This window comes from Taudactylus pleione, unplaced genomic scaffold (genome assembly GCF_031769625.1).
Source record: "Taudactylus pleione unplaced genomic scaffold, aTauple2 ptg000019l, whole genome shotgun sequence".
Lineage (NCBI taxonomy): Eukaryota > Metazoa > Chordata > Amphibia > Anura > Myobatrachidae > Taudactylus > Taudactylus pleione.
This window is the reverse complement of record NW_028284421.1, coordinates 22,376,974-22,390,678: the sequence shown is the minus strand read 5'-3', so window position 1 is coordinate 22,390,678 and position 13,705 is coordinate 22,376,974. Positions and strand designations below refer to the sequence as shown.

Here is a 13,705-nt window from a genome sequence, read left to right as displayed (position 1 = left end):
TTGTGCGGGCCTTAAGGACTTATGTTGACCGCACTTCTTCGTTTAGGAAGTCGGACGCTTTGTTTGTCCTCTTTGGCTTCCGTAAAAAGGGTTGGCCTGCTTCAAAGCAAACTTTGGCAGCCTGGATCCGTATGGCTATTTCTGAAGCTTATCTTCATGAAGGCCTACCGGTCCCTCCTTCTCTGAAGGCTCATTCCACTAGGTCTGTGGGTCCTTCGTGGGCAGCTCGACGTGGTGCCTCGGCAGTTCAGATCTGCAAGGCTGCTACGTGGTCTTCTGTCCATACCTTCGTGAGGTATTACAGGTTTGACACCTTCGCCTCTCAGGATGCTTCCTTCGGGCGGCGGATTCTCCTTTCTGCACAGGAGCGTCCCCACCCTTAAAGGATACTGCTTTGGGACATCCCCAAGGTATCCTGTGGATACCCTATGGACCCTGAAGTAGAAAATATGAGATATGGTAAGAACTTACCCTTGTTATCTCTATTTCTACGAAGTCCATAGGGTTCCACAGGACTCCCGCCCTGTCGCACCTGTGTTGCAGATGGGCTTTGCTCTGGTCACCGGTTTTCCGTCTCCCTCTGGTGAGAATGTGATTCTTGTATGTGTCCAGATCTTTGTTCTCTCTCTTCCTTCTCCTCCTCCGGCCTATGGCTTGGTAACTAACTGAGGTGCCTTGGCCCGGGGGCGGGGTATAGGAGGGGGACCTAGTGCATCCTGGGAGGCTGAAAGCTTAACTCTTTGGTGCCCTGCGACTGACGTCACACCTATACCCCCAAGGTATCCTGTGGAACCCTATGGACTTCGTAGAAATAGAGATAACAAGGGTAAGTTCTTACCATATCTCATATTTTCTAACTCTCAACCTTTGCAAGTTGATAACTGGTAAATACTGGAATATTACCAGTTTTGAAAAAGTGTCTGTTTTTGTCTATTACTCAGTTCTCCTGTGGGGCTTTTAATTGACATTTGAGTTTATTTTATGTAGCTTTTAAATTGTATTACTAATACCATTTGGTCTGATGCTTTGGAGCTTTGTGAAACAAATCTTTCTACTATTCCATTACTTTTGTGAATTTATAATGTGTTTACACTGCTTTACCAGCCCTCTCGTCGGAGAAAGCACAATGTACATGTTTTCTTTTTCTGTACGGAGAGGGCTGTGTATATTGCTCTGCTTGCAGCACGCGGCCATAGCTTGGCTTTCTACTCACCCTCACTAACACAGTGATCTGTTTCCATTGCTTTGGCTGGCTGACCTCCTTCTCCCCAAATCCCCTTCTCCTCCACACCTCGCAATCGCATGCTTCCTAATGCCTCTGCGCAGACGGGCGCCCCAGACCGCCGAGGAGCTTGGGAGCTGCAAGCCGGCCGACAGGCTCACCCTGCATACCTGGCACCTCACCTGGCATCAGACCGGCATGGGGGATCCGTGCAGGTATCAGAGCATGTTGGGTTTTTTCTTTACAAGCACATGAGGAATGATTAAGACAATGTGTATAAGAACAGATAATTAGTATATAGTATCAGTAACTGGGAATCTATTGAATAACATGTTAATTAATCTTCATTTAATGTTTTAAAGGGGGTTTCCATCTGTTAGGTAAGGAATTGGTCTTGTACAAAGTTTGATAAATAGTTAGCTGATGTCCTTTTCAGTTGTGTATTTATATTGAGAGCTATATTGTCCTAGGATTTTACACAAAGCTGCTCTCTTGTTTTTCGGTTATATTCCATGCAGAGAGAGCAAAGCATAGCTTTGGAAAATACATAGTAAAACTTGAAGGAGATGTACAAGCCAGTAAAAGTCGCCTGAAGGTGGGCAACTTATTGCTGGATATCTAGTCTAATAGTTTCAGGTTTTCCTTACATTAGCACACCACTTTTGTTAAAATGTCTCCTGCTACGCTCATATTGGTGAGATCTGAACTTCTAAAAGTTCAACCTTCCTTCCTAGCCAGTTGTCCAGTGGTCAGCGAAGTGTTGGGTTATCTTTATTTCAGAGAATACACCCGTGCTCTAGTGTCCAATATAAATGCAGATTTTTGGTTTACAAATGTGTGTTAGCAGCATATTCTGTCACTCCCTGATGATGCATAACAAGCACACACAGAAAATTATGCTAGTTTAATTCACCATTTTTCTTATGACTTATTAGTGACAAATCTATTTTCTGCAGATTTACTATTTGCGTGAAAACTGCGGATTACTTTATACAAGTATATGTTTGTTTTAAGAGCACAAAGTAAAAAAAAAAAAAAAAATCTTATTACTAGCATGCAGGGTACAAAGTTGTGTATATTAGTTGTCTTCTGCGTTGTGTTAACCAATGCATGTTTTATTATTGTCTGGCACAGGTGATGAGTTCAACCAATGGGCAGCTGAATGCCGACGACCAAACAGGTGGTCACTCCAACGCACCAATCACAGCGCAGGCCGAGGTGGAGGTTGTGGAGGAAGCTAAGTATGTTCCCCCCCTTCTTCTTTACTATCAGGATTCCTGCCCTGCATGTGTCTCAATCTTCACCTTTTCCCATGTGCCTCATCTACATTCCAGTCTTTGTGCCTATTTGTCAGCATATCTCCTACAGTACACAATCACCGCCTTAAGCTCTTTCCGCATGTTGTCGCTAAGTCTTCAAAAGGATGCAGATTGCAGCACAGCCACAACATTGTCATATTGTCCTCTGTAAAGTAAATGGTGATAGGTTTATAGTTTGAAGAACTTTTTTTTAGGGCTCTTTTTGAATGTTGGAATAACTGTGTTATATTATGATTAAAAGGTTTAGAGGTTTTTTTCCTTATGGGTGTTTATAGATTTCTCACTCCACAACTTTTGCTTCTCCTTTTGCCCTTTTTCATCTTTAATTCTATATTTCAATTTAACAAAATGTAAATTTTTTGGTATAATGTAGAATTGGCCATCTTATTACATCTGGTGTGTTTGTTCGTTTTTGTTTTGTTACTTTTTTGGTGTTGCCAGTAGCAGTTAGATTTCTGGAATAGCCAGTGCCAGGGTTCATCAACACATCTCTGGAAGATGCAGTGGTTCTCAAACTCTGTCCTCATGACCCCGCACAGGTCATGTTTTCCAGGTCACCCAGCAGGTGCACAGGTGTATTCATTACTCACTGATACATTTTAAAAGATCCACAGGTGGTTATAATTATTTCACTTTTGATTCTGTGAAGACACCTGGAAAACATGCACTGTGTGGGGTCCTGAGGACCGAGTTTGAGAACCTGTGGTCTAATGGGATTAGAATGTATTGTGGTAATTAGGGGCCTGGTCATCCATCACTTAATTTCTACAAAAACAGGTGAAAATTAAAATTTTCTCCTGCAGTTGCAGAAATTGTTATCGGGCCATTCATCAAAAAGGTGTAAAGCAGGAGATATCACAGATATCTCCTCTCAAGGATGGGCCGCTGTACCCATACACTAGTATGGAGACAGAATTAATCAAGCTCCGAAAATACAATATTTTCGAAGCTTGTGTGCGGGAGCATTCGTCATCCTCCGATAGAGAATGCTCCCATTCAGGGTTAGCATTCCTCTCCTATGGGAAGGAGTCCCAGGTTGCGAAGAGGGATCCTTTTGGATCTCTCTGCTCCTTCCGCCGGATGTCGGGGCTCTTGTGTGCAAGCGTGACCTCTAGGTCACGCATGCGCACTTGTCTCACTGTTCCGAAAAGAGAAGTGAAACACTTCAGGGAGACAGTTGATTTTCTGATCAGCTGTGTCTGCGCTAGAGTAAAGACTAATTGCTCCAGCGCTCGCGTCGAGTTAGTATGTTAATTAGCGGGGTCCGTTCGGACCCTGATAATTCACATCATGAATAGACCCCCTTTTGAACTTTCATGAGTAATGCAGTTAATGGTCATTAGAAATTGGTTCTGCATACATCAGTGCACTCAAAAGGAATTTGTCAAGAAACAGTATTTGATCAGCATGCTGGTTATGCCACATCTATGTTTAAGACAATTGGATTGAGCGCTTCAAAATCAGCAGGGGTTGGCTAGAAATAAATTCTCCACCCAGTTATATCCATTACTTTAATCATATGGCATTGCGGTCTCTATTTAGCATAAGGATTACTGTGTGAGAAGGAAGCTGGTTTATTGTGAAGTGTCTGGACAGTCACAGCCTCTCTTGACTTTAATACCCCTTTATTTGACCTGCAAGGCATGTTGTCTGCATGGCTGCATCCCCCATCCTCTCCCTAGTGTCTCTTGGGTGTATTAATATTTCTCTTTCTCTCTCTCTCTCTCTTTCTGTCTTTTAACACTCTGTAGCTGCGTGAAAATGCTCAACTTGTGGTGAGTCTCTCTCTGCGGAGTGCACACCAGGGAGAGGACCCTTCTAATTTGCCCATGAAATTAACTTGTCTACCTGTTTAGGGCCTTGCTTATTAGGCCCCCCAGCCCCTAATTATAGAATAAATAACAAGAGCCTGCTTTCCTGGTGTTACAGGCTTGGACTGTCACAGGTTGCAGCCTCAGCTGTGCAGTTTTTGTTGGGAGGAAGAATAAGCTAATCTCCAAATTTTAGTTATCGTTGTGTTCTATTGAGTTGCTGTAGGTGATGCATATGTTACTCCCAATTGCACACACAGCATATAACTTACCAGCAGACTGCCATGTCTACACTGTTAAATAACAGAGTTTCTCCACTCATTAGTAGCACTGTAATAGCCTTCTCTCATCCTGCCAGCAGGTCACTGGTGGTTTTCACTGTGTTGTGACTGTAACTTGTCTGCTGTAACCAGCACAAACATCCTGCCTGATAAGCTGTTGTACAGCTAAGGGCATGTGCACACACCGCTGTCTTTATTTCAGTCTCCCCTCTGTTCCATTTTCTGACAAGGGAATGGAAGAGAAATTGTCATTGATCTTTATGGAAGGACACAGTGCCTGTGCTTAGAGAGACCGGTGACCATTCCGGGCAGCCACTTCACTTCTGTGAGCCACCATGCACTCTCGCATTCAGTTACTCTATGGTGTTTGATTATCATTCTGAAAGGTCTGTATCCTGACTAACACTGGAATTATGTGGTGACTGGACAAATAGTCATGTGCACATGGCCTAAGACTTGCTTATAATGCGGAAGGGTTAGAAATTAGTTTCAGAAGTGAATTGGTTCATAGTATTCTGTTTAAATATGCTATATACGAATTTTAAAATGTATTCTCACTGATTAAAACAAGGGTACTAACATTCTAGTTCGAAAGTTGGTAACTATATTGTATCATATAGCCAGCTTGTGGTTTTAATCTAGTTTCTTATGCACTATACTGTATGTGGAAAAATGTAAATTCAGTTTATATGCAGTTCCACTGACTTACTAGTTGTGCTGCATATTCCTGAGCATCACCAGGGAAGCTATCCTCATTCAGTTGTGAGGAAGGGGAAATGTGAATTAGAAAGACAGCATAAATGATACATGCATTTACCTTCACTCTATAATAGTCAGTTTATTTTTCTTTCTATAGTATCAGTAAAAATGTATAATTATCTATATGAAAGTGAATATACTGTTTGCTTTCTGTAGGCATCAATAACAATAGTGACATCTACAGGGTAAAAGTAGCTATTGCACTCAATTAACCACTTCCCTATCAAATCAGCACATTGGTTGGTTAACCAAACACTGCCATCTTAAAATGCCAGAAAAATGAGGCTTTGATCTCCTAATCACAGATGCTACTGGCTGTCATTGAACAGTGAAGTTTTATTCAGTTTTGGATACCCCAATCACAGCACACAGCATTCAGATGTGAATGCTAAGTGTTCCTTCCTAGTCTGGACAGGAAATCCTGTTATGCTACAAAGGCCTTGCACCAGACCTGTGCCTAGTGTTTCCTGATCACTTAGATGCACTTTTCCTTGTACCCTATAGTGCTGGCAGATAAAGTAGGGTCGCTCTAATTTTAAGAATAAGAAAAGAAGCTAGAAAAATTAAATGGTAAACGTTTTGCCCACATCCTTATTTATTTTCAACCAAGAAAATTCCATTTGTAGGTAAGTGACTGGGTGCATATACTGTAGCTGTTTAAGTGTTCGAGGCAAAAAGGATGCACACCAAATTTAAACCTTTTGAGTGTTCATAAAGTGGTTAAAAGTTACCCGAAATAGTGGGGTGAGTATTTGATTGTGGTGTGTAGGCGTTTTCTTTATTTTAATTAACACCTAATGAGATCTATAAACTGTTTTTTTTTTTTTGTAGTGTTTATGGTTGAAAACTAAGTTAAATGAACGTGTTTTTAGCTTGAAGTAGCAATTGCTAGGAGCCAGTAATACTGTCAATGTACAAACATTACTACTAAGAGATTGGGACAGAATTTATAATATCCACAGGTCCATAAAGTCCTTCATTGTGTTTGGCTGCCATGTAAGCCTGGTACCCTACAGCCCACCTGCCCTAGCTGTAAATGGCCGGGTCTGTATAATAATCTGTGTTGGTTGTCCCGTCTCCATCATGTGTAGTGAGAGCTGGGGTGCACTCCCCCCACCCCCAAGGGTTCTTGCCTCTGCAATGATGCAGACCATCCGGAGAGGAAGATCATTGCACTGGGAACAGAGGGTTAAGTATGGAGGGGGCTGAGCTGGGGTGTGCTGAGAGGGAGACTTTTTTTCATTATTGCACGCCCACACATCAAAGTACTTGATTAACCAAATCTGGTAGAGATTTTGTGTTAAAAAAAAAAAAAAGAATAAATTATGAGGTATTCACTTAATTGGAACAGTACGAAAAGTTGCTGGGGTGTAATGCACAATGGTAAAAGACTTTCTCCAAAAGGCTTTTGTCTGCTGAAGTTATCTCTCAAACATGCATGCAATAACGTAGTTAACCTTTAAAATATACACTGTTTAAAACAGATTTCCACTCAGAATATTTATTTAGCAGCTGAGCCCACTACCACCTAGTAGAACTGCAATTGTGTCCCCTGCAGTTTTGGTGAAAGTAACCCTTGTCAGGCCACTTTCCGAAGCTGGCACATTTATTGAAACGAATACTAATCGCAGTGCATTGCTGGAGCTGGTAGGGGATGAGTATGTCTGTAACAGGGACCAGACCCTCCCAACCCCCCACCCCTCACCCAGATTCTGCTATTCGGATGGAGGAAAAGGTTTTACTAAAATATTTCAAGTGGATTTTGTTTAGGTATAATTTTTAAGTAAGTAATTTTTTTGTGCTCAATTTACATTTAAAATGTTATCTCAAGATGGAGGACTTAAGAGGCCTGATTCACTACGGAACGCAACTGCGAATGCAATAGTGATTACGCACACAGTTCAACTGCGATAGTACGTTAATTCATTGCGATCGCAATGCCGCCGCTGCACTACATAAGGACGACCACTTTACCTTACATCTGTACTGTTTAGCAAGACTGCGAAAACATTGGTACAATCGACTACCATTGCAGCCTCGTGCACACTTGTACAAGCCCTGACATTACTCAGAAATTGCTAACTTCAGCGCACGCTATCAGGCCTCAGGCTGCGTAGGCCATCGCAGTGGCTACTTTATGTATGCCCCTGCAACTGCGTTTGGCCAACACCCCCACCCCATTACCACCCACAAACGTTACTTCCTGGCAATCACTCTGCGATGGGCCTGTGTAGTCACTATGATCGCAGTCCTGACCGCAGTAGCTAGTTAGTGCACTGCGTTGCATGCGTAATATGCAACAATTGGCCGATTGCGTGCTTATTAGGGCCTGACTCAGCAAGGAACGCAGTTTTAAGTCCTGCAGGATATATGGGGTAGATATTTTTGCTATAGAACACTACATTTGTACAGCCTTGAAGTTGGTTTTCTGGGGCCATCATGTTGAGAATCTTCACACATAGTCGAACCTGGATAAGTGGGAAACCTCTATTACAGGGACTAATTGTGAGGTCCCGGCATTTTTGCACCAAAAAACCTCTGTTAGTGAGACTGGTAAACCTCTTTAATGGAGACTGATTTTTCTCAATTATTAGGAATAATCACCTCTATAACTGATACGATTGCTGTTAGGACCTCTTTAAGTGAGCTTAGTGCAGTTTATTGACCTCTATAAATGAGACGACCGCCTTTAGAACCTCTGTAACTGGGATTAGTACAGGTTTTGACAAGTCTGTCTCACTTAGAGGTTCTCACCCCTGTAACTCCATGTACAGACAAACACTACTTGAACCTGGATAAGTGAGATACCTCTAAACCATACTTGCGGACTTCTGACACTTCCTCCCCAGGAGAAAGCCGGGGAGGAGAAGCAGGTGTGCTGTTTTGGGGTGCAGAGCCAGATAAGTGTCTACTTTCCCAGGGGGGTTACCTGACAAATCAGGAGCCTCCCGTGACTTCCGGGAGAGAAGCCATGTATGCTCTAAACGTGCCATTCCTTGACATCCCACTTATCCAGGTTCGACCTGTACATACAGAGCAATGTACTGAGACCCAAAACAATGCTTAATGGTTTAATTTAGTAACTTTGTTTACATTTAGTGTCCACTAATCCCGTACACTTTATTTCTTGCTGAGTTTAGACGTGACTTTTTTTTTTTTTTTTTTATCCTAACAAAACCCATCCAAATATATTGTGTTCATTTATCAGTGTGCTTCAGATACATAAAAGGATCCATCTGGGCATTGCCTAAAATTCATATTCTCCAGTTAATGCAATCATACATTTGTATTCATTTTTCATCATCTCGGGAGTAGTTTGAAACGTTTTTCAAACACAACAACCTGCAGCATTTACAGTAGATAACTGGTTTGCAGAATGATGCAGCATTATTGCAATGAAAATAAAACATTGTCATGGCTGCGTGCTAATCTTTACTTTACTGTACAAGTGAGGAAGGGGAAATGGAGAGCCCAGGCTGTGTGATAAAGATGACAGTGGATATGGAAAAATTCAATCTGATAGCAAATAGGTTGGAAACAAGTTGCGACATATGGTTCTTTTTACTTCAAAATTCAGCAGAAATATTCCTAACATTAATTTGCGGTACTTATTTAGAATCATTTGGCATATGAAACCTTTAATGACGACCCAGTCATGCCTTCAGCTTTATACTCAGTGTGCCATCACGTTGATGTCAGTGAATACCATACGTAACATAAAGCTATTAAAGTATAGTCTGTGTTGTTGGAGTTGATTTGTATGCTGCTTAATATGATGCACAAAGGTTGGAGGTGACTGCCAGTTACCCACTGGATGCAGACGTTTACATGCGTTACCAGTGTTGGAACTGTAATTGATATGCGCTGGACATCCAGATACAAGAGGGGTGGATTTTTTTCCCATTTTTTTTCTAAAGACTAAATTTCAAGGGAGTTCTCTGTGTGCTCAAATTCAATTAAATAAATGGGTTATTGGAATGGATAGGACTCTGATGGTAAATCATTAAAAAAATGAACCTGGTGAATGGAGTCCAGGTAATGCCTTTTTTTTATCACACTTTAGTAGAGCTGAATTGTCTCTCCACTGATGTGCGGAAATAGTTACTGAGTTTTATTTGTAGATGCATTGCATCCATGCTAAGAACACAAGTCACACTCCGCATCTCATCACCCCTTGGTTGGCCACCTTAAAGAATGTGCTCATTTTTGTTGAGTTTATCAAGCTTACAGAAAGCTAACATAGGACTGTACTTTAGTTAAGGAAACCTTCTGTATAACTGCTGTAGTGTGCCAGAAATCCCCCACTATATTATATTGAATGCTTATGATGCGCATACACGTAGCGATTAAAATGCAAGTTGAACGATAACTATATTGTTCAATGATGAATCGTTCATATCGTTCATTTTTATGCAGTGAACGATCGACCAATGATGCGCATTCCCGCATTAACGATATCTATGGTCTTTCATGCATGCAGGCCAACTTGGGCGATTTTGTAAAGATTTGCCTGTATAAAGATAGCTTCACTGAAATATCTATCATAGGTATCTATCAGTGTGTGCAACCAAAATCGGCGGGAAATCTATCCGTGATATCTATGGTGGTTCAAGTCGTACCGTGTGTATGCAGCATTAGCTTACAGTGTGTTCCCTATCTCTTATTGCCATATGCTGTCTACATACGGCTGGCCATCACTCACATCAGCAGCTCAGGGACTAAAGTCTGGCACTGGCACATTATGCAGGCTATTTGTATAAAGGGAATATAAGAGTCTGCTGTTGGTGAGTTTATCCAATAAGCTATAGCAGCTGAGCATAGGTTTCCAATGACAAAAGGGACTATGGTTTCACTACTTCAAATAAAAATAAGTCTAGAAAAGATTAAAATATCCTTTAAATAAAATACTCAAAGTTGCTTACATTGGTGCTGACAGGGAAATGTGCTCAGTGGGTTGGATAACAGTACATTTTCTGGTTTAAAGGTCTGTAGACTGGTGGTTTATTAACTATTGGAACTAATAATTGCTTTCTTTGGCCAGTTAGCGTTCTGTTTCTCCACAGTTTTATTGGATCATTTGTAGATTGGAGCTGCTGCACCAGAGGTGTCACGGAGTAAAATGCTGGTCTCCTGCAGGATCCAGTGGACTGGTATCTTCACATGCCACCCTATTATAGGCACTTGTTTGGTATTAGCCAGCTATAGCTTTTAGTGGAGAAACTCTAAAACCTGCCAATACCCTTGTTTTTCTCAGCAAGAAACACACATTATCCTTTTATAGTGTCAAAATCTACAAGATTGAATGTATTCTGTGCAGTTCCAGACCTTAGGGAAACTGTCATGTGCACTGTGCTATTGGTAACTTTATCTCCAGTGCAAGTAAGCAATAGACCTATCTGGGGTTGTATAGCAGAACACCGTACATTGTATTAAATTAGTTGTGTTTGCAATGGGTAGGATTGGAGAACATATATTTCCACCCAAATTCCAATTTTATCTGGCCAAGGTGTCTACTCCTTTCTTCACGCTCTCTCTTTATTGTCTGCATGCAACACATGTATTCTTGTTCCTCCTCATTCCTACACTGTCCTACATGGTGCATTCAGTCTTCATTTGTTGTCTATTGGTTTAGAAGGGGTGCAGAGTTAAGTTAGGAGACCTACACCCTTGCAGGGATGAAGGGGGAAATAACTTTCCAGGAGAAATATTATTCCTATGTGCTCTTACAGCAGAAAAGTGGACTCTATGTCTTTATAAGTTATTCTTCTTATAAATCACCTTTTTTCTGGTTATATTCTGGTATAGTTGTTAAGGTTCTCAGACACCTTCAGTTATGATAAGTAACAGTTTATGTTGTAGTCTCCAGCAAGTTAGGTATCATTTCATCTAGGTTAGGATTCTGTCTCTGATCTCTACTGTTTCTCTTTCCATGGCAGGTGCTGCTGTTTTTTTAAAAGAAAAAGGAAGAACCACTCTCAGAGACACCACAAGTGAACTCCCATAATCCTCTGGGAAGGAAATTGAGAATGTCGTCTACAGTGTCGCTGTGTCAATGACTCCAGGGCTTTGGGGGAAAGGATGTAGGCTCTATGTGGTGTAAATCTCAAAGGGGGAAAAAAAACACCAGAAAATCGAATGTCGTTGGCTATAATGGAAGGCCGACCCACAAATGGTTCCTGAGACAAGGTGCAATAATGCCGATCTCTCAGAGCCAAGAGCCCTAAGAGAGAGGGCATGCCTATGGCTCAGAACAGGGACTGTCAGGGACCACCCCTTTCCATTTATTTCTATTAACTGTATTGGTTACTGCACTCCCTCCATTGCTTGAATGCAGCAGTCCTCCACCCTCCTTTATAGCCATGGCTCGGGGTTGCATCTGGGCTCTCTATTTCACCTCCATCCCAATACTTGGGAACGGAGTGAACAGAAACTTGACTACTTTTTATTTTAAGAACCCAGTTCATTTTCCCAATTTTTTTTTTCTAACTCCCTATGTTCCTTTTCTATTTCCTTAGAAATAAAGTATAGACAATTTAAAGCATTCCACAGTAGATGGGCTGCTTCCTGCATGGGTAAATGCCTCACGGAGTCTGTGTTGCACTACTGGCTTTAAACTAAATATACCTTTTTGTAAGATGTGTACATTCTCTTGCTCTGCTGCACGTTCACCTCAGAGCGAGGCTTGGGCTCAGGTTTTAGGATGATGAAGCCTTGTCTCCTGCTTAGCTTTATGTAAACAGCAGACCACACCTGATAAACTGAGGAGAAGTATTTAGTGTTGCTGCTTCAGGGGAAAAGAAATTATGATAGAAATTGAGAAATGGACTAAATACTTTTGGGATACCTCCCTATGCTTGAATTCCTATTGTTGATTTTTTTGAATATGTTATGCTTTTTTTTTTTTAATAGGCACCATCAGAATTCCCTAATCTATTATAGAATGGTATTGTAGACAATACCTTTCCTACAAAACCATACTTTTTATTTTTTAATATTATGTAGGGCAACAAATGTTTCCCTATTCTATAGTATACACTGAGTTAGGCTGAAGAAAACTGTGAATCCATTTTTTTTTCTAGCATATGTTTAATCTTTTATCAGAGCTGGTTCTAAGTGTTTTTGGTTTTGTTTTTTCTCCCCTTTTTTTTGTAGATATGGGCAAGTTTGTATTTTATCACAGCAAATGCATTTTCTTTTTTTCATGCAACAATGAAATCTAGGTATTCATGTAAATATAATAAGAAAGCAAATCTCAGATTGCCATGATATATAGCAATCCGCCAAGTAAGCAGATGTTAAACCAGAATGCTAGGAATGACTGTGGTCTAATTTAGAGGTCAGCCAATCAGACCTCTACATTTCATTTCTGTTCTCTTACCCTGGGCTTAGAACCAGCCATGAAGTCTAACCTTTTCAGTCTCAATTTGGGGAATTATGCATTATCCAGCATCATGTAGGTTGTACTGCAGCTTGTTGACCGTTTGTGAGCCTTTGATAGCCAGAAATGGTTATTCCTGATGCACTGATGAGATTGGGGTGCCAGAAGTGGTATGATACAGAGGTTCCCTACTGCTCCAGTGCCTTTTATTTTATCCTGATCTGTCTTCATTTCAAACTTCCAGACACTGAAAACAATTGCCACAAGGATATGCCTCGTAAAGATGCTTTACTTTGTTTTTGGAGGTGAACCAAGGACTTAAGTTAATCCTCCTTCCGTTTCCTACTCTTCCACATTGATGGATCACCCCCTCAGGAAACTTCCCATGTACCTGCAATGTACAAAGATCACCCTCTTTTGTTTGTTTTGTTTTTTTTTGTAATTTTTGTTTTCAAGGTATATTTAATTTAGAGTATTGCATTGCACTGTAGCTAGAAGGGGATTTTTTTAAGCTGTTTTTGTGTTTCTTTTAAGAACTTTAATAAATGTTTGTCTGTTTAATGTTCCTGGTTGAGGAATGTGAGCTTACTACATTTATGGATCTGAGTTGGGATGTGCTAAATGCATTTTCAAAGGAGAAGACTTTTCTGGTGGACCTGTAATAGAGCTGCGATAAAATTGATATTGGGGAACTGCTATTTAGAAAAACTGTTACCACATTGAAAATACATTATGGTTCTATTTACAGTAAATGAGATTTGAACACACTGTTCTTTGTGAAGAATGTTTACACTTTTTAACTGTCTACAAATTAGCTTCCTATTAGGAAATTCTGTTCATCCTATTTATATCCATCTCTACATTCACCAGCTAATGCAAAATGAGCATGTTTAGGTAAGGCACATACTACAGTTTTGCTTGAGTTCGGGCTCATT

General features: G+C 40.8%; 1 protein-coding gene across 3 annotated transcripts in view; it reads left to right on the top strand.

The window, feature by feature from the left end:
• CSNK1G1 (casein kinase 1 gamma 1) overlaps nt 1-13,335 on the top strand; it is a 108,277-nt gene extending 94,942 nt beyond the window's left edge. For 2 of the 3 annotated variants that reach the window (XM_088446029.1, XM_088446036.1), the window contains exons 11-13: nt 1,327-1,437; nt 2,357-2,463; nt 11,329-13,335. In XM_088446029.1, the coding sequence (XP_088302155.1) occupies nt 1,327-1,437; nt 2,357-2,463; nt 11,329-11,386 (276 nt within the window). In that variant the 3' untranslated portion in view covers nt 11,387-13,335. The remainder of the gene's footprint in view (nt 1-1,326; nt 1,438-2,356; nt 2,464-11,328) is intronic. The other variant, XM_088446042.1, reaches the window with a different exon arrangement.
• The last annotated feature ends 370 nt before the right edge of the window (nt 13,336-13,705 follow it).